This window comes from Branchiostoma belcheri, unplaced genomic scaffold (assembly GCF_001625305.1).
Source record: "Branchiostoma belcheri isolate BF01 breed outbred unplaced genomic scaffold, Haploidv18h27 scaffold18, whole genome shotgun sequence".
NCBI lineage: Eukaryota > Metazoa > Chordata > Leptocardii > Amphioxiformes > Branchiostomatidae > Branchiostoma > Branchiostoma belcheri.
Window position 1 is genome coordinate 3,369,525 of NW_017803268.1, and position 20,840 is coordinate 3,390,364.

At 41.1% G+C, this 20,840-nt stretch overlaps 2 protein-coding genes across 8 annotated transcripts in view; one reads left to right on the forward strand and one right to left on the reverse strand.

Moving 5' to 3' along the window:
* Positions 1–1,215: 1,215 nt before the first annotated feature.
* LOC109467468 (CD63 antigen-like) lies at positions 1,216–13,306 on the forward strand. Its single transcript, XM_019765476.1, has 7 exons — positions 1,216–1,696; positions 3,483–3,668; positions 4,555–4,635; positions 5,106–5,201; positions 5,817–6,005; positions 7,549–7,632; positions 11,591–13,306. The coding sequence occupies exons 1-7, from the start codon at positions 1,607–1,609 to the stop codon at positions 11,762–11,764; spliced, it is 900 nt and encodes a 299-aa protein (XP_019621035.1). The 5' UTR covers positions 1,216–1,606; the 3' UTR covers positions 11,765–13,306.
* Positions 13,307–14,235: 929 nt separating this feature from the next.
* The window catches only part of LOC109467448 (epidermal growth factor receptor kinase substrate 8-like), a 16,401-nt gene continuing 9,796 nt past the window's right edge, over positions 14,236–20,840 (reverse strand). The window contains exons 6-12 of one of the 7 annotated variants that reach the window (XM_019765435.1): positions 20,416–20,587; positions 20,031–20,102; positions 18,353–18,417; positions 17,575–17,800; positions 16,821–16,965; positions 15,954–16,112; positions 14,236–14,963 (exon numbers count right to left, since the gene is read on the reverse strand). In XM_019765435.1, coding sequence (XP_019620994.1) covers positions 14,710–14,963; positions 15,954–16,112; positions 16,821–16,965; positions 17,575–17,800; positions 18,353–18,417; positions 20,031–20,102; positions 20,416–20,587 — 1,093 coding nt within the window. In that variant the 3' untranslated portion in view covers positions 14,236–14,709. Of the gene's footprint in view, positions 14,964–15,953; positions 16,113–16,820; positions 16,966–17,574; positions 17,801–18,352; positions 18,418–19,272; positions 19,690–20,030; positions 20,103–20,415; positions 20,588–20,840 lie in introns of those variants that run through there. The other 6 variants (XM_019765432.1, XM_019765433.1, XM_019765434.1 and 3 more) reach the window with 6 other exon arrangements.

A 20,840-nucleotide genomic window follows, 5' to 3' on the forward strand; every position in this document is an offset into this window, starting at 1 on the left:
ACAAAGTTGCGGAAACACACACAGACACACACACAGACACACACACAGACATACATACAGACAGACACGCCAAAAACAATACCTCCATTTTTCATGGAGGTAATGAACCACATTTGTGGTATATTGCCATCGTTGCGACATGCTTTCAAACAAATCTACTATAAGGCATATAAGATAAGATGCTGTCTTTCATGTATTTCGACAACATTTGAAACTGGAAAAAAACCCTGGCCATATCACTCTGTGTACATAACAAACAGTACAACAGGCCCCATCCTGGTTCGTACACTCTCTACCTTTATCAAATGTTTTTTTTTATTGTTAGCAACGTCCACATACTTTATTGTATTGTATTGTTTCTTAGCCTATATATCAGTCCTGAATGGCTCAAGACCATATCCAAACAAAATACCTTGTGGAAGACAATATCAACTGGTACGGTTTAAAATACAAGATGTAGAATCTATTGTCCTGTTTTTACACAGTAAGTATTGGCCTCCATGGGCAACGGTTGTCTCAGTCACCAACAGACTAACACCGGGGTTGAAAAACAGTAGAATTTAGCTAAAAAGGAAGATAGAATAATTGGCCAGAGGAGTTTTAATAGCCATCGTAGCTAGAATTCATTTGCACGCGCAGTTCGTATGGGGAAATTAACCCTACCGCGGACTGACTCTCTTGGCCAATTATTTTCCTTTTTTTTTTCCAAATTCTACCATCCAGCAGAAAAGCCTGGTGGAGGATGCACAAGATGTAGAATACTATAGTTTGTTAACGTTGGTTTTATTCAAACAGTGGTGGCCGCTATGGGCACCAGTCGCCCTAGCCTTGTTACCAGCCCTATTATAGCCCCTGAGTCCTACATCCTCTCAGCAAATATAGGAGAGGATGGGGGACTAAAATAGGTCTGATAACCAGGCTACAGTCGCCCCATTACGTGAGGGAATTTAGACGTCTCGCTAGAGTTCCCCTAAATAACAGGAAACTATTATCTCTAGTTGTACCCGGCCACGCTAGGACAAACACCATTTACACTGGAATATCCAGAGCACGGTCCACAGGACGTGTGTAGTTTCTACCAGACTAACTACGCTGGCTATATATACATTGTATAGGAGAATATTTGCCAGGGGAGTTTGGCCGCCTTGTAGGTTTGACTGGCCGCGCAGAGGAGGGAAAGAAACTACCTCCCCGTGGCTGGACACCCTTGGCCAATTTTACTCTCTTTTTTTGCACGATCCGTGTTCCCGTAGAAAGACCTGGTGGAGGCTACGTGTCGTGCCTTGCGAGTCCTCACAGTGACGTCATTCAGCGTGCCACACGCCTCACTACCCCTCCCTTAAATCGCCGTAAGTCACCTGTGTCCTTAAATCACAGGTGAGGCAAACACACCTGTAAGACCAACCCCTCTCAAGTCTCCGGCATTTCCTTCCAATTTTAAGAAGCTGCTTCTGAAAGAACGCGAAGAATTTGCTATTTTCGCACTGGAAAAGAGAAGAGGACATTTTGTACCGACTGGAGAATTTTTGGCACAGGAATGCAGATTTAGCTCTTCGCTGTAAGCGGGTCGGTAGACGAAGTACATTGTCAACTTGTGTCGTCCAAGATGGCGCCCGGGTACATGCCGGATACGCAGACCAAAGCTGCGATCGTGTGCTTCAAATGCGGGCTGGCTTGCTTCTTGCTGGTGTTTTTGGTGAGTACTGCTTTTTCTGTTCCATGTTCACATCATTGTACGTTGAATTGTATCAGAGTTGAACATAAGATCATGAACACAGAAGTGTCTAGAAACCTAGTTGATACCGTTTTTGGAATGCATCAGCTGTTGTGAAAGAGGCTTGAGCCCTAGGCCCTCCCACTCAAGCGAACCTTAATTTTGTTACACAGGTCGAAACAAGTTATGACTAAGTATAAGGTTTATAGATACGTATGATAGCTTCTGATCATCATTCATTCATTCATGAAAACATGCATATTCAATGTTGAATTGTCGTGACTTGGCGCTACTCCAAATGATACTCCGAATGACAAAGACAAATACCAAGAATCGGGTGTCGAAGTACCGTTGGTTCTCTGAATTGTTTCTTAATTATTTTTGTGTCAAAATTACTTAATACATGCTAGAAAGAGAAGACATGAGGATAGCGAAAAAGGCAATGTCTATTCTCAAGGTGACTACTGCAACATTTGTGCATTCAGTCGATGTCTTTTTTTTCTATAATTTTTTTTCTCAAATTTTGAATCATTCATAACAATTATAACTTTCCACCCTACTTACTTACTTATCTCCCTACACAATACATAAATTCTCCTCCCTAGTCTTTGCTCGGAGCAATGTTATAAGTTTGTAGATTTTTTTTGTAAGTTTAAACGTATTCATTTTTAGTTCACTGCAAATGTGGCCAACGTAATTCTATGATATCAAAGGAAACATAGTATTGTATTATTTTCATTATTTCATCATTTTCCTGTGCATTTTCTTGCTTTTTATGTGATTGGAGATTTGCAAAGCCTACTTTTTGAAGCGATCCCGTTAAACTGTTGTCAGAGCATACAAACATGAAACATTCTTCAGTATTCAGATGTCGGTACTCAGGCGTGCTAAGACGGTCACTGTTCCGTAGCATGGTGGTACTTGACCTGAAATTTGTTTACTTTTTCTTTGTTCTCTCCCATTGCTGTAAATTGTTGTCAAAGGGTAGTATTTATAGTCAAGGTTCATACATGCCATGTACGTCATAGAAGGGCAATAGGTGTATTTTCCCCACTATGTTTTTTTTTTGCAAAATATTTTTCTGTGATGATCCATAGTTGATTAATTACGTATGCTAGCATGCTCTTGAAATTAATTCCAGCACACCCGAATTAGACATTACTAGTTTTTTCTAGAGATCTTTTCTATGTTTATGTACCTGCCAACACAAACATTTACATAGATGTATGCAAACACAAAATCACCCAAGCAAGACAGTACATATAGTTCTTGTGTTACTGCGTTTGATACTAGTGTGACTAAGTGACTAAGCTTCCACAAAAGAGACGTCGAAATTTTTTCTGTACAGACATTTTTGGGCAAATTTGTTTTTGGCCTATTCTAAACCCGTCAGGTATATCAATGATGATGAAAATGTGACAAGAAATGGCAGTGAATGTCAATATCAGACAGATATCTTGATCCAGAGTCTTTCTCATTAGCCGAAGGAAGATATGGTCTATGCAGTCTGAGAGCCTTTACGTACGCTTTAACCTTAAACCGTGTGTATTAGTTAAAATCTTTTCTGTTACTAAGAATATATACCGGCTATACTGATACAGATTAGCCTGAGTGTCAGCCTTCTATCTTAGTATTAAAGCGGACGAAAGCTAAAAAGGCTGACACAGTCTAGATACAGATACAGAATATTTCTTGTCTATTTCTTGTCCCCTGAAACTACATTGGATGCCTTTAACATCGTGAATCGTATCGTTCTTTGATCCCATAGGCTGCGGGAGTCACTATGCTGGTCGTGGCCGGTGTAGCCAATAAGTACTTGGGTCAGTTCGAGGAACTCAACCATGACCTGGTCTCTGCCCGTAACCTCTGCATCGTGATCGGGATATTCGTCACCCTGACGGGAATCGTCGGTATTGCAGGGGTGGTGAGAGAGAACTGCTGCTTGCTGCTATCGGTGAGTTGCTATGAAAATATAGTATAGTATAGACCATTATGCTATAAATTATAGTATAGTTATGTAAGGCCACACCGACTTAATTTTATGGATGACATCCGCGCGCGCATTGATTTTCGCCTGTCGCCCTCAAAAAAAAAAAAGATCACGTCCACCGAGGCTCTGGCCTGGCTCTAGGCCTGGGTAGTCCATGGTAGTTAGCGACAATACGGAGCCGAGCACCCAGGCTATCGAAGCTCCACGACTCAAGAACTCAGTACCGATTCATAAATTCCGCAAAAAGCCAGCATGTGCCGTCTTGTCGTATGTACGTCGCTAAGTACTGCCGCGAATTTACAATACCAGCTTTGTATTCCTGTGGCTTAGTAGCATTTTTATTTTGGGCCGGAATGTTTTTTTATTCCCCGCGCGCACTAGTTTGGGGGTCTTCAGAGGATGTCATCCATAAAATTAAATCAGTGTGGCCTAAGCCCCCGTCACACATAGTCAAATACGAACACTGCCCCCCCCCCCACCCAACCATAATTACTTTCCTCACTTAACTCAGGTAAAAATGAGTATTGTATTGTCCCCTGTGTTGGTGGCGGCATTAATATAAGTTGAAAAAAACTTGAGTGTGCCGTCACCACGTCTTGTGATTACATGTGGTTTGGAGTCAACTTTGACTCAAATTTAACTAAGATTTGATTCGTATAGAAAGGTACGCGTTGCCTACATCTGATCTGATTGATCAAACCTCACGCAACCGTGGTTGGTTGGCGGTCGTGGGAAGGTTCTGAATGTTTTTTATTTATGTTTCTATTACTTCATTTCAAAGTTCAACTAGTTAGTTTTTGCGCCTGTCACTTAAATGCCTTTAACATTTCCACTTTTTTGTTCTGTTCAGTTTGCCGGGATACTGGGCTGTCTGTTTGTCCTGTCTGTGGCAGCAGCTGTCAGCCTGGCTGTTCTGACGTCTATCGGGACGGTAAGTGCTGGCGATGTCATCTTGTGGTTATTTTTATTTTATTTTTTATTTTATTCACATGTATTTTTTAGCATTAGATAGGGAGCACTTGTTGTGCTTATGTGAATCCGCTGCTCATAAAACATACTACAAATGTAAACATAAAGATAACATAAAATATAGCATAAACATAAATATGAAAGTGGCTGGCGCACCAATACCTAGCATAACATTATTGAGATTGGTCAAATCTTCCAGTGTGATGAATATAGTTGAACACAACATCAAAGATACGGCAGTTAGTAGAGTATGGGAGGTAGTTAGAGTTGTTTCCTCAGAATCTGAAGGTTCTGAGTTCGAATCCCTCGCAGTCCCCACTGTTGTATCTTTGAGAAAGGCATTTCCCACCTATTTCCTCATTTGACCCGGGTAAGAATGAGTACCTAGCTTTGTTGGACATCCACGAGTAAAAATATTTTGTCCATTTTCAGCTCCGACAGAAACTGACTGATTTTCTCGGTGGAAGGATCCTCAATGTCAAGAAGACTGCTGAGAGGTCCAAGGTCATGGACGAGTTGCAAATGCAGGTACATACATGAGAGACAGAGAATCAACCCTACTCCATATTGCAAATAAGTGTCATTCAGGAAGTGGAGGTGCCAAAATATTATGCCTCACGAGTGTGTTAAAAGTTGGAAACACAGCTGTCAACCATGTCTGTTTACATTCTGGTATTTTGTGGTGGTACCACAAACTGAGTGCGCCTCGTGTGGTCTGTTTTGGTGCCAAACTTACATGCTGGTAATGTGAGATAATTTCACAAATATGTTGAAAACAGAGGTAGAGAACAGTCACACAGATTTTTTTACAATTGAAATATTTCAATTTGGGTACAAATCGATCGGTGTAATATAGCCAGCTGCCGCCGCGCCGCGTGCCTGCAAAGCTGGTGTGTTACGCAGAAATGCGGTTATACCGGCTATACAGATACAAAAAAATGTTACAGAATGCCCCAAATGCTGCCGTACATTATATGTGGTAAGGTGTATAATTTCGCCTAAAAAACACGTTTCAAGCCTTCAAATGCGCTATTCTGGGTAATTGTACCAAAACAACACTTTAACCCAGAATTAGTCCGGGACACTTATTTTTGCGCTTCTTATAGGCTGGAAACACATAAAGTATCTTGATTCTCCCCCTAGATCTCATGTTGCGGAGACGTGAGTTACCGGGACTGGTTCGGCGTGCCGTTTGACGGGACTAACGTCACCCACTCCGGGGACGTGCCGGGCTCGTGCTGTCGCGACGCCAAGGAGAAGTTCGACATCAACAAGCCTGACGACACCTGCGGCAAGAAGGTCAATGCGCGAAACAGTACCATCCACACAACGGTAGGTCGTAGCCATAGCACGTAGACAGAACGTACTGTGTCACGCAACGCCCAGATTTTGTCACGTGTTTTGTTGGGAATGTTGCATCAGAACTTTGCCTGTTCCAAAAAATATACAGATATATTCTACGTTACGACACAACATATAATGATAGACGTTCTATCGGAGTGCTATGCTCAATATATTACTTTATTTCCCGCAATTGCAGGCTGAGATTGTTGATCTTCTATCTGTACAGTAGCTTCAATTTCGGCAATGTTGTTTGATTGTCTATTACAAATCAGACAAATGCAAAACAGGAAACAAGAAGCCATAGGCGACAATTCTCCGTGAAGTATTATATATTGCAACAAAAAGAAGTAGCCATTGGCGACAATTCTCTGTGAAGTGTGATAAATCGAACAAAGAAAAATTGTTTAAACGCGCGTCGGCTCAGTCATCTTAAGACGCAACAACCAATCAGAGATGCGAGATGCCTACACGTGACGCGGGAAGGGCGCGCGATGCCCGAAATATTTTTGCGTCAATATTCAGCGCCGTGATTCAAGAGATTAATACCCGGAAACAATTTTTTTCTTGTTTTGAACGCATTAACATGCATTTACGCTAATCTAGTATGATTCAGGGTTACTTTTTTTTAACCTGCCATGGCCAGATTATCTAAAGATGTGTGTATTGTGTGTACAATCTATAGAAAGGGAAATGTACATCAGGTCCGATCATCCGATTTTCACGTTTCGGTTTTTTGGACTCGGTTCATGAACGTATTTTGGTTTGGCTCCTGGAATGTGCAAAAAAATGACTCCCGGGACTGTCTACAGGGAACACTCGCACATTCGCGGTGTATCAGGACAGCGCGACTGGTCGTCATTAGCGCAGTAACAGTTGCATAAACGGACGAAACCATTTCAAAGAAATGGGGATGTTTCGAAAATAAGCATTTACTCCAATATCAAAACAGCTACGGTAAAAATAAAAAGACGTGCATCATCCCGGACATAATGCAACACCACATGCGAAATTACACAGAAATGCGACGTACGGAAGAATGCGTTTTGGCTGCGAACATCTTCCAAAAAACTTGGCATCTCTTAACCATGGGCAAAAACATCTGGAACCACTTATAAAAACCACCCCGTATCTGCATGAACTTTTTTGAACCCCACTGCTATTCCAAACAACGCGTTTTTCTGGACCATTCTAATTCGCCTCGTAATTGTAGGGGTGCGTCTGCGATATTACATTGACCGCGAAAGCAGCAACGGCAAAAATACACATTCGTGCATCAACACGGGCATGCCCGCAGACGGCGTATAAAATTGCGTGCCGATTACACAAAGAGAACCCAGTGTTTTGACTGCGAACATGAAAAATCAGCCGATTACAACACTCCGTCCGGAGGTCCTGACCTCCTTCACGGAGTAATAAACACAAAACACTTTAGACAAGGTCTAGTAGTAAAGAGGCTGTGTAGTTAACAAGCCTACTGTTTTTAGCTTTCTTCCGTTTTGAGGTTTGAATTTAATTCTATTTACTTTTCCAGGGCTGCTCCAAGAGGGTAGCTGATATACTGAACGGCCATCTACTGCAGATAATAGGGGCAGGGTCAGTGGTGATCTTTCTCGAGGTTTGTATTTATGCTGAATTATGTTTACCGAAGGAAAACATATTGTATTTGCTCAGTTTCCTCTTCTTCCTCTTCTTCTCCAAAGGTCAATCAATGACCTGGAACCAGACGGCTGGCGCCATGGTAACTGGTGTCGGGTTACATCATGTTTTTTTTTTATTATTTAACACTTTATTGACAAAAATACAGAAAACATTACATACAGTGTGACACATACAAAGGTTTACAGTATAAAAATACAAATACTATACATACATGATCAATGTTAGCATATTAAAAAACAACCTGAGACGCCCACACCATCAGTTACCCCCCGTATTTACAATCATCATAAAATCAGAAGTGAATTGCTTTAAATCTAGTCTTACACTCTTCGAAGCTAGTAAAATGAAGTAAATCCTTAATGTACATCTTATATAAATAAAACTTAATATCAGTAACACAGAAGTACATTTTGTTCGACATATCGACACTACCATACACTATTTCGTACAATTTTCCACCACTTAAAGAATTCAACCCAAATTCGTTGTGCGTACTTGCATTGATAAAGCAGGTGCATTATAGTTTGTTCTGTATTACAATGTTGGCATAATCCTGATTCGCCTATTTTCCTTTTATACAACCACATTTTTGTTGTCAAGAAGTTATGTAATATCTTAAAACATAAAGTTTTGCAGTTTCGTCTCAACTAGTCGACTTGGGGCGAAGAAAAGTCGAGGAATTACATCCCCTTGAAAGATCTCTTCTAAATTATGTACATTTGTTGGAGGGACATACAGTCTTGCTACATATTTCTTATACAAGATTTTGTTTGTTACTTTCTGTATGTCTATTTCCTGTGTTAGTTCGTTAATATTACATACAGACATACTGTCAGGCTCTTTCAAGGTCGTTTTCCAACTCGTGGGGATGGATTCACGCAGCCCATAATATCTTAGGAGCTCTGATGCATTCAAGGAAATTGAATATTTTTTTCTTAAATCTTCAGGAGTTAAAATGTTACCATGTTCATCGGCTATGTCCTGAATTGTTTTTATTCCCTCTTCAAACAACTTTTTTCCAGAAAATCGATTTACAGTTTTGTACTATGTATTGATTGTTCCAAAGAAATTCATGTCTTATTTCCTCCTTAGTTTGTGGGCGGTGTGAATTTAACTCCTCCCATGCTTCTAACATGCTTACATAAAAAGAAGGCATGTTCTTAACATTCAATGCTTTAACTGAGAAATTGCACTTAAATAAAAAAGTTCCCCCAAAGCAGTGGAAGTGATATTCTAATACATTTGTTGTGTATATTCTCTTTATCCAGCTGGCGTTCAGTGCCTTTAACATGCAAGTAAAATTCATCATATTTAAGCCACCTTGTTCCCTGTTTCCCATTAGGGTTGACAACTTGACCTTTTGGTGATTTGTTATCCATATAAACTTCAGTCCTATTGAATTGACTTTCTTATCAAAGTCTTCTGGGGCTTTGAGTACTGACAATTATATATTAGTTTGGATACAGCTAGTGACTTAAATACGAGGATTTTTCCTATTAAAGTTAAATCTCTTCCTGACCAAATATTTAACAAGTTTCTCATTTTCTTCAACTTTTCATCAAAGTCCAGTTCTTCGCATTTCTTTCTGTCATAGGAGAAATGGACCCCAAGACATTTGATTGGCTTGCTTGGCCAGTGGACACCTAGAGGTGTGTCCTTTCTGTCCTTATTTGTACCCAGCCACATGGCTTCTGTTTTTTCTTACTAACTTGAAGTCCTGAGCAATATTCAAACGTTTCTAAGACTGACAGAGCATTTTTCGCTGACTCAACTCCATTTGTCAAGATTGTGGTGTCGTCAGCGTACATTAGGTTTTTTGTTAGCTGCTTGCTTATGATAATTCCGCCAATTCTTTCATCTGATCGAATTTTATTGGCGAGTGGTTCAAGTCCTATTATGAAGAGTAGGCCCGAAAGGGGGTCTCCCTGTCTTACTCCTCTTTCAAGACTAAACCATTCAGAAATAAAGCCATTATTTATAACACAGCTACAAGCGTTTTTATACAGTACCGACATCCATTTTCTGAACCCTGGGCCGAAATTAAAGGTCTGTAGTGTTTTATCTAGGTAATTCCATTCAAGCGAATCAAAAGCTTTTCAAAAGTCGACGAATAAAGCTATGCCTTTGGACTGTGCCATTTCTGTGCCATGTATAATGTCCCAAATACGTCTAACATTAGTTCCTATATATCTCCCCTTAACATACCCAGTTTGATCTTCATGTATTAAGTGTGGTAGGATGGGTTCTATCCGCTTAGCAAGACATTTAGTGAGGATTTTATAGTCGCAGTTTAATAATGATATAGGTCTCCAGTTCTCAAGTTTCCTTGTGTCACCATTTTTAGGTATAAGTCTTATGATACCACGTTTCTGAGATGTTGACAGTTCCCCTTTTTCCAACGCTGCATTAAACGAACTGACCATCTCACCATTGATATTATCCCAAAAATGCAGGAGAAATTCAAAAGTCAGGCCGTCCGTCCCTGGTGTCCTATTTTTCTTTTCTGCCATCTTTTTTAATGCAGAGTGGGCCTCAAGTAAGGATATATTACCTTCACACTTTTCTTGTTGATCAGGTAAAAGTTTGTTCGTTTCATTATTTGAGAAAAATTGGTCAAATACGGCTTCATTTGGATTTGTTTGTTTTGATGTGTACAATGATTTGAAGAATTTTTTTCTTCCTCCAAAATCTCACGCGGATCTGTAATGAGTATATTATTTTCTGTCATCAATTCGTTAATACATTTCAGATCGTAGTTGCGTTTTTCCAGGTTTAGGAAATATTTTGTACTTTTTTCTCCTTCTTCATGCCATCGGGTCCGGCTTCTAATGATGGACCCTTTGACTTTTAATTGTCTAATTTTTTCTAACTTTTCTTTGGCTAAACTATATTTAAGCCATGTGTCTTTATTTGATTCTGTTTCGTAACTTCTTAGGTACTTATTTGTCTCTGCTTCTGCCTTTTGTTCTTCTTTTTTCCTTTCTTTAGCCTTTTGTTTGGAGTAGTATATTGTATAAGACCTTATTTCCATCTTAATCAGATCCCACAAAAGTTGTATATCTTCAACGTAAGAGTATTTTACCTTAGTCTCGTCGATTTTAAGCTTCATAGATTTTACATACTCAGTGTCATTAAGCAATGTATTATTAAATCGCCAGAAACCTGGCCCTCTTTTTACAAACAGTTCTGGTTGCAAATACATTTTAACTGCTGAATGGTCGGGAGAGGGGGCATCTACTATGGTCACACTATCACATCTTGGTTTAAGATTATTTGATACAAGAATGAAGTCTAAACGGCACATGATTCCTTTGTTGACATCTCGCCAAGTGTATTGCCTCTCACTAGGGTTTTTTTCACGCCAAATATCTATTAGGTCATTTGCTTTCATCAAAAGGTTTATGCTCTGTATTATCTTGTCTTTTTCTTGTACTGGACGACCGCCAGATTTGTCCTTACAATTGAGAGGACAGTTGAAATCTCCTGCAATTATCATTTTTAACTCAGTATTTATCTTAATTTTGTGGTTTACGTCCCGAAAGAAAGATTCCTGCTCAGTAATGTCATTAGGGGAATACAAGTTGACTAAGCAAAGATTTTCTCCTGCAATTTCAACATTTACATCATGTTGCAATTTTATAGCAACAGAGATTTAGACTCCTGTCACCATATACATGTATGTGAATGTGTTTGAGTAAGAATTAACAGAGCAGACCATATGCTAGGGTAAACATTATGCATTTGCTTTGCAAATGTTACCTTTCTAGTTATCAAATTGTTATTTCGCAACGTGACAGTCGTTTTCGTACTTCAGAATATGTAATACAGACTAAGCTCTGAAATGGTATGTTTAAGAATGAACTGTATTCCTCTCACCCGAAATGTAACATGGGAAATTGTTGGTTTACCCATAGGGCGTTGGGTTCACTCTGAGCTGCTGCCTGTTACGTCACATCCGGCGAAGGGACAGTGACGAGGAAGAGGACAGGCTCAAACTTAAGTTGATCAAGAAGAGAGAAAAGAAGATGGAGAAGCTTAAGAAGCGAGGACAAGACAGCAGCGACGACTTACTGAGTGAGGACAACTAGTAGCTTCACAAAAACTAAAGGAAGATGATTTTGTTGTTTGTTTGTTTTAACAAAAGAGGGTGCATACATACATATACACTGAAGACTTGTGTGTAGTTGGTATCAGCAGTTAATGCATAATGCACTATATATGTGCAAATGCAAAAAATAAATGATTTCCTTCTTTCAAAACTCAGGTCTAACCTGTGGATGCTATTAAAGAGCAAATAAAGGAATAATAACCTAAACAGTAAGTGCTTTTTTCAGCACTAAGACCACAGTATAATACAAAAAATTACTACCGATCAAGCCACATTTTTGTAGAGATTCTGATATTGGCCACGTTTGAAGAAAAACAATTTTACACCAAATAAAAACGATAGTACACATCAGTTTGCAGATTTTACAGGAGAGGTATATATTTAAACAGGAAGTATTGTATAAATTTATGAAAAAATTGCAATGTTTTAATGTCTGAATCATTTGTATAGCTACTGTAAGTATCAAGTAAATAGCTACAGTGTAAGATATTATACAGTCAATGATTATTAAATGATGATAGCTGATAAAAAATTCTGAGATGGAAATTCTTAATCATTACAAAATTGCTTCCTTTTTTAATATGTCTAAAAACAAGTGTAGGATATTATATAGTCCATGCAAAAGTGCAATGCTGGTTTTGTACAGGAAGACGTGATTCGGCCAAAGTTTTCCATAATATGTCACCAATTAATTATTAAGTCATAAATAAGATTTATCGATATGATTCATTTGGAGTATACAATATGTTGTTAGTGTACTGGTCTCTCAGTCATTTACATAACTAAACTAAAACAATGAAATACCAGACAACATTCAGTTTAGCGTCAGAGAATAGAGTAATATCAAAATAAAGAGGGTGGTTTTGATGACACCTTTACGCGTACAATTTGACCCATTTTATTATATAATACATGTCAAAACATTGAAGGTAAATGGCACTGTGCTATGGTCGTATAGTGTATGTAAAGTATGGCCAAGAACTTTGGAACCTTCAAGTATTCTAGAATAATTCCAGTGAATACATTTGTGTGATGTTCAAAATGGTACATCTTTCGTTACATTACACTTTCTAAATAATTTCAAACCCACAAGAAATTATCGTGATGTCGTTGATATGTACATTTTATTGACCCCATACCATTATTCAAGTTTTTTTGTATGTTAAAAAATGTGGAAGTAGAAAACATAACGTAGTAACGCGTGTGTCTGTACAAAGCTTTTTTTTTCTACGAACGCTATCGTCGTTGTTTGTGAAAATATCTGTTTTACTTTGCTGTTGTGGTCAAGTCAATATATTCCATTCTTCAATTACAACATACTTCGGTCACAAAATTATAGTCACTGTGCCACTTCTACTTTAATATCATAAGTTACACATAAATAAAACGTTTGATAGTAATCCCATAACAATCCCTTTACACCACCCTTTCCATATTATATGCCTTCTTTAGCAAAAGACAGATATAGTAATTAATACAATAAACGCTAACGTCAGTAGTTTGTTACACATGGCTTCAGAATCGATCATAAATTTACAAAATGAACTACGTACGGTCCAACGCAGGTAATTATTCAACAGTGAATCAACATAGAATATATAGCTACAACCTGAAACGTAATGCATGCTCTTGCTGGTCTATATACGAATACAGTGCATAGAATTATAGAAAATAACGTTACTGACAACAAAGATGCTAAGAAACTATTCAAACGGTAACCATATTCTACTAGCTCACTGACAGGTAAACTATTATGCAGGTTAAGCCCCGTCACACATAGCCGAATATGACCTCCAATAGACTTGCGGAACTTCCCACAACCATGCATAGGTGTACATTGGGAGCAAGGTCGGTTGGTGTTCGGCGATGTTGACTACTGCTCGGCTGCTCCAGCCGAATGTTTTAAACTATTTACAACATTCGGGTGCGGATGGTTGGTTGTTGGCTTGTCGGGAGTGAGTCAGCAGTATTTGGGGGTCAAATTTGACTCAAATTTAACTAAAATTTGATTTTAATTCTTATAGACAGGAAGGTAGGGGTGGCCTGAATATGATCAGAATGCTCCCAACTTCAGCCGACCTTGGTTGGCTGATGGTCGGGGGTAAGGTCAGGGGATGGTCTTGAATGTGTGACAGGGGCTTAAAGGCATCCAATGTGATTTCAGGGCAGCAAAACTAGAAATGTTATGAGTAAGGCAATCATTGTGATATTGACACATACTGCAGCTTCACATTAGCACATTTTCATCAGTATTTCATACTTAAGGTATTTAAAACTGCAGAAACAAGCCCCAAGATGAGTCCTTTATTTTCTGGGTGGTACCCTAAAAATCAGCCAAGGACCCTTCCAGTAACCATTTGCCATCAGAATCTTGGGAATTTTTGCTCAGTGTGTTGTGTGTAGATAAGTGACTACAATACTGACTAAAAAACCCCGGATTTCCAAGCTCCAAAAACTGCATTGGATGCCTTTAAGCCCCTGTCACACAAAGCCGAATATAACCTCAATAAAACGTCGTCGGTCGGTTGGTGCTCGGCAAAGTCGACTACTGTTCGGCTTTTAAACTATTTACAACATTTGGGTGTGGATGGGAGGTTCGACCATGGTTGGCTGGTGGTTGGCTGGTCTTCGGCTATCGGGAGTAGGTCAGCAGTGTTTGGGGGTCAAATTTGACTAAAATTTACTCAAATTTGCTTTCAATTCGTATGAAAAGGTAGGGGTGGCCTTAATATGATCAGAATGTTCTCGAACTTCAGCCAACCTTGGCTGGTGGTCGTGGATAAGGTCTGGGAAAGTCCTGAATGTGTGACAGGGACTTAGCCTGGATACCGGGGCAGCACACTAAACACTGGAAAACTTTGAGCCTAGTGTGCTGTGGGTCTGGCACCCAGGCTACCTAATAAAATAGATAAAGGCGAGAAAACTTTAATGTCTAGTCTTGCCACCCTGTATTTTAGACTTGACGTGTGTCATGGCTTCATACACCTTCCCGCCTTCCTCCCCGCACACCAGCTGCAGCTCCGCCTTGGTGAGGCTGAAGAGCTGCGTGCCCGTCAGAACTCCGAGGTAGTCCATAGCGTTACGACTGAAGCCGTTCTTCTTCAGCCACAGCCGCACGTCATCCGGGGAGGAGTCATACGTCAGGCCCTCATCATCATCGTCATCATGCGTCACTGGTCCTGGAGGGATAGGACGTAAGAATAGATATATGTGTGTTAAACATAAGTTGCTAAAGATATTGATGTGTTAAGAAATTAGCATCAGTGTTACGATGTAGGGCCTTTGAGGGTTAGGTTTAAGGATCAGTAAATGTCGGACTATTACTGCAACATTTTGTCCCATAGCCGTCTAATGAAGGTATATCTAAATGTATATGTTATCATATTAATAATGTTACATAAAGTTATCATGTTACATTAGGGTATACAGAATGTAAAGATAACACAAATATAGAAATGCTACTACTACACTGTTCTAAACATCCCCCAACAAAATCATAAAGCACACGGCAAAAAAAATAGCTAAGACACAGGTTGAATGGGGTTTTCAATGGCATTATGGTAAACGCTGAAATTCCCTCCATAAATACGTCTTCAATCTGGTAGTATTATCTAGATATGATTGTTTTCTTGTTAAGGTGTATCATTTGATTGTGAAATGATTGATTGGCGTCATTCCAATTTACACCAATGCCATCAAGCAACCCTCTATCTCTACGTATCTGTTGCTGCTACTAGCGGCGTGGTCATATTCGTCGTAAAGTCGTCGTACCATTTTGTTGTAGGATCTACTGTCAAGCGAGTTGCGACAGAACCAACCCTCGAATAGGATCATAGGTCCCATTCCCACTAGGATGAAATTGTCCAGATCGAGTCGAATTGATTCGCTTTGATCCGGCTTTGAGAATGGGGCCTAATATATAGCCTTTGATGCAAAAGGCAGCTGAATTTTGCAGGGTACATGCACAACCATTGCAAGAATGCCAGCAGTTTCTAATCGTAAGGCAATCTTACGACGTATTGACCGGACCCTAAGACTAGTCACCAACTGGCGCAAAGCTAGTTGCAATATTGCAAAGCTGCTGTTAGTTTGGAAAGCGTTGTTAGTACAGTCAAGGCGTCAAAAGTCTACACCGAGAGATTGTAGCTCTCGGAAGGACTTGGCGATACCTGGCTCGTCAACCTGAGTCCCCCTGCTCCTGCTCCTCGATCTGCGTCGCGATCCAGAACGTGATTTCGACGACCGTGATCGTCTCTTCCCTTCCGACCGTGATCTCGACCGTTTATCCCCGCTTTTGCGTCGTCTTCGGGATCGTACACTGAGGGCTTCTTGCGGTACGGGTAAGAAATGCATTCGTAAGGACAGAAAACAAAGATGGCAGCAGGGCGACCCCTACAAACGTTCACCACGCTACCTTTGAACCTCTAGCAAAAGCACCTTGCCTCCCTTGCCACCAACTACCTTCTGTAATGTAACTATTTGTGTTAGAGGAACCAAGTGGTCTTGTGCCTCTCCATACGGTGTTGCCTGCTTGCGTTTTGTAGAGTCGTGTGGTTAGAGATATTTTTAACGGGTTGGTGCGTGGATGTGCATGACAACACTGCTGTCTCTGCATCACCGTGAAATAGTGCATCGCACGTGCAACTATGAATTGTAGTTTTGTATGTTTGCAATTGGTCGCTTCCGTGTGCGTATTGGTGCATGGTTGAGTTAATACCAAACACGAGGTTGCTGCAAGCACCGCAAAGGAGAAGCATCGGGACCACCGTGGACCACAGGGTGGTAGTTATGACTGGTCAGTGGATGAGTGGTTGTAGATGGGGACCATTGTATCCAGAACCGTGCCTGTCTAGTCCCATACCTGAACGGGTTAGTGTTGGAGTCAGGCACGGTTCTGGATAGTCCCCGTGTATCCAAGAACGTAGATTTGCCCCAGGCACGGTTCTGGATACGCTTGGACTGTCCAGAACCTTGCCCGAGCATGGTTCTGGATAAAGCACGGTTCTGGATAAATGTACAGGGACGACCGTTAGTACCTGCTTCGGACGGTGGGACTGAGTACGTCCCCACCGCCTCACGGGGCACGGACGGGGCCCGCTTACGGCTCCGGCTCCGACTGCGGCTCCGACCGTGACTGGACCGCGCCCGTACACTGCTCGCTACGCTGGCGGCCCTACTCGTCTTTTCAACGGAAAGTGGGGAAAAAGTGTCCAAGGCAAGTAGCATATGTTATATGTTTTACGTGTTCATATTCTACGTGTTCATGTTAGAAATGTTTATGTTTGCACAGGTCATATGCAAGATATTGATAAATCATATACAATATTAAAATCAAAGCTACGACTGCTTTTGCTGTAAAGCACTCCTACTAATATGCAGACTATTTTTGCAAGCACAAGTTTAAACTTGAGCTGAGAAGTACGAACCACTCTTCTGAGATAATACTTCTTCCAAACATGCTATGAGTGATGATATGTTTTACAGCAATCAATCTGTATACTTTTACTTCTAGTATATCATGTTGACATGGAATTAGGGAGAACCTGTCATACCATTGATTATATATAGCCAGTGCACAAAGTTAACGTACAATTCAGAGTTCACAAATTCACGACTAATTATCGATATAGCAAACAAGAAAAAGATAACTGGATAGATTTTGAAAACTGGATAGATTTCGAGAGTCTTCAAAATCTATCCAGTTGCTGGGGTAACAAGTTCCTTTACATCTCGCTACATGAATGTCTACTCTTCGTTTGACGTAACAATAAGTTACAGAACAATGTTTACCCCATCTCCTAGGTCGATGAAACTTGACGGGACGAAGCCCTCGTCCCCTGCCCTGTTCCGTACGCGCCACCACCGCTGCCGTGAGGCGTCCCTGATCTCTAACTTCTCCCCCTTGACGATGCTGAGCTCGTGGGAGTTGCGCGCGTCAAACGACACCCGGGCCTTACAGTGGGGCCCGCGGGTACCGTGGCGGGAACCTTGTCGGGACGCGGAGACCGAGCGATACCTGGGCACGGTGAGCAAATATTTGTTACCTACATGAAAACATGGTATTCTTTGGAATTGGTGTGACTGTGTGCGTGTGTTTCCACATATTCGTGGTCAGTTTAATTTAATTGACTTGACTTGAGAGGGCATTTATGGGTTTTGATGACATTTGGTATGTAGAAGGTATTCATAGATTGTGATGATATTTGGTATGTACAAGGCCTTAATGATATTTGATATGTAGAAGGCCTTAATGTATTGTGCATGTGATGATATTTGGTATGTACAAAGCCTTAATGATATTTGATATGTAGAAGGCCTTAATGGATTGTGATGATATATGGTATGTAGAGGTCATTTATGGATTCTGGTGATATTTGGTATGTAGGCAGACAAAGAAGGTCATCATGTCTGACCTTGGTGCTGAAACAGAACTCCGGTTTTTGTATCTTTTATCCTGGACATGGTCTTGATGAACTCATTCACAGGTGTTGTACAAATGTAAGAGTTTTACTATGACAGATAGTCTATCAGATAGTCTATCAGGTAGATAATCAGAATCAGTACTAACCTTTGTGTGTTTGTGGTTGCCATCGACGTCTGGTCATCCTCAATCCGGTAGCCGTTCTGTTCAAACTGAAACACATGTTCCTCTGTAGACTGTATACATAAAACGACACAACACACATTTAGCAACTAAGAAGTATTTCACACAAATATGTCGTCTACTTGGGAAAAGGACAGGTTCCCTTATGCCATGCTTCCAAACGCTCTTAGGTTTGTTCAGCGCTACTACGTTCAAAGCGAAGCATCTACCACATTGATGTATCCAAAGTGGTCTGCAATGCAATGGCTTGATGCTACGACACCGTCATCGTCATGTATGCCATTATGTAGGCTTTGTAGAAGATGGGCACGTCAATGACAATGGAATGTCACTTAATAGAGATATAGGGAAGGGACCACCTGTAGCATTATAAAACGAAAGTTTTTGCAAGGCCTTATACTTTTTCTGATCGAATTGATGATCGTCATCACCGTCTTAAACGACTTTGGACGACGCAAAACGGCCAGTTCAGAAATTGAAAGAAGTAGTAAGCTAGGGTAAGCTTCCATTTACATATATGTTCAAAACAAAGGCATATTACGAGTCTAGAATCATAGATCGTCCAACTTTGTTTGGTCTAGTCAACCATCGTCAATTTTATGTTCAAATCCTATTTGCTATATGAAGTAGCAAGCAAGCAAATGGCGACAAATCTTAAATGACCAACAAAATATTTAAGAAAGCCAAACAAATTGATAAAAACAACACTTTTCCAAGCAGGTTGATGTTCAAGTAACGAAAAGCCAACGGTCGTTCGAACAGAATATTTGCGTGCACTGCTATTTATGGGCGTCCATGCTATGCTCATGCAAATTTAATTCAAAAGACAGCTTAACCGATCATGAAATGTAAGTATTTACCGCCAACAAAACTATTGGGTGGGCTACTCAACACCGTGCATCGGCAGCGTTAGTCGGCAGCAACAAAAAGGTGCATGAGCTCCAGCTACACATCAAGGATGTGCCCAGGCGCAAAAACCACGACAGCAAAGCAGCAGGCAAGCGAAAGGAAAAGCGAGTGTTGCGGGCAACTGCATCTAAGTGGGGTTCCACCACCGAGAGCACCTTTTCCGTAACGCTACTCGCCGGGAACGTCGGCGCCTGTGACGGCGGTGGTAGCGGGGGAGGGCTGGAGGGCGGCGGCGGTGGTTGTGGTGGTGGTGGCGCATGATACATCAACTTTTCAGTCTTTCCAGAACGTTCTGTGGCTTCTGATGTTCTCCTGCGACGAATCCTCTCGACCGGGGGAAGAGGCAAATGCTCGGCCCGACTGGGGCGCTTGTCCGTCCGCCTGTAGACGATCTGAAAGCACGGCCCTTCCTGGTCATTTTCTCTCCTTTTTGTCTCGTCACACCTTGCCAAATGAAGTTTTGCCTTACGGTAATATGCGCGTCTTCCATGGCATGACACACTTATGATTGATCTCAATAAGACCGTCATCTTATAGATTTTCTAAGACAGCCATGATGACCATTTGGTCGTCATCATGGTCCAGGTCCATTGCAAAATATACTGGCTTTTTCGGGAGCCAGTTTAGGGACGGTCTTTTTTTAGGACAAGTTTATCAAGCCTTATATTCAGCTATTTGTGACAGGGGTTTAGGACAAGTACAGACGCTACTTCACAACTTAACAGGTACTTACCGGCTCACTAACTGGTAACTGTTCAGGCTGGGCGTCTAGCTGGTCCAGTCTGTCGAGGGACGCTGCTCGTTGCTGAAGTTAGGAAACAGAAAAAAGCTTTTATGTATCTATTTATCTTTCATAAAACCGTTGCTTGTTTCGTGTCGTAGGCTGGTTCTCACTATTTGGTACTAAAACTAAAGGGACTCCTCATGTAGATTGCTTTGGGGCTATTTCAAACTCTCTAAGTATAAAATGATAGCAAAATCTGTTAAAGAAATGGCGGTAACTGTGAATATTGCAAATTTATATATACACATTTTATCATCCAAATTATTTCCCTTTGCCGCCTTTAAATTGTATTGGATTTCTTTGAACGTCAGATATCTCTGTATGTAACACCTACCATGCTGCTCTCCGCTGCCTTGGGGACGACCCTTGCCGTGTGAGTGGCGCCCACGGACGGCAGGTCCGGGTGGATCGGCAGGTTGATCTCGTCGGCGACCTGCGCGGGCGCCCAGCCGTCCCGGAACCTCGGCAAGTACGGCGGGACGTACTCATCGTACGGCCATTCTTCCCTGGTGGGAGACAAGCAATGCTGTGATTTTCGTCATAGTCATAAAGGCCGTAGGGACAGTGGGTTGTTAGACCATTGTGTCTAGGGCACGGAAGTGGATGGTGGAGCCCATTCCTCTCCTTTCACCTCCTCAACATAGTCTAGCCAAGAATGTCAGGGATCGAACCCAGAACCTGGGTCAACCACCCAAACCATAAGATCACCTTGCCACCCTGCTTTGGGTCAAAAAGTCGTTGGAAGTCCATCTCGCCCAA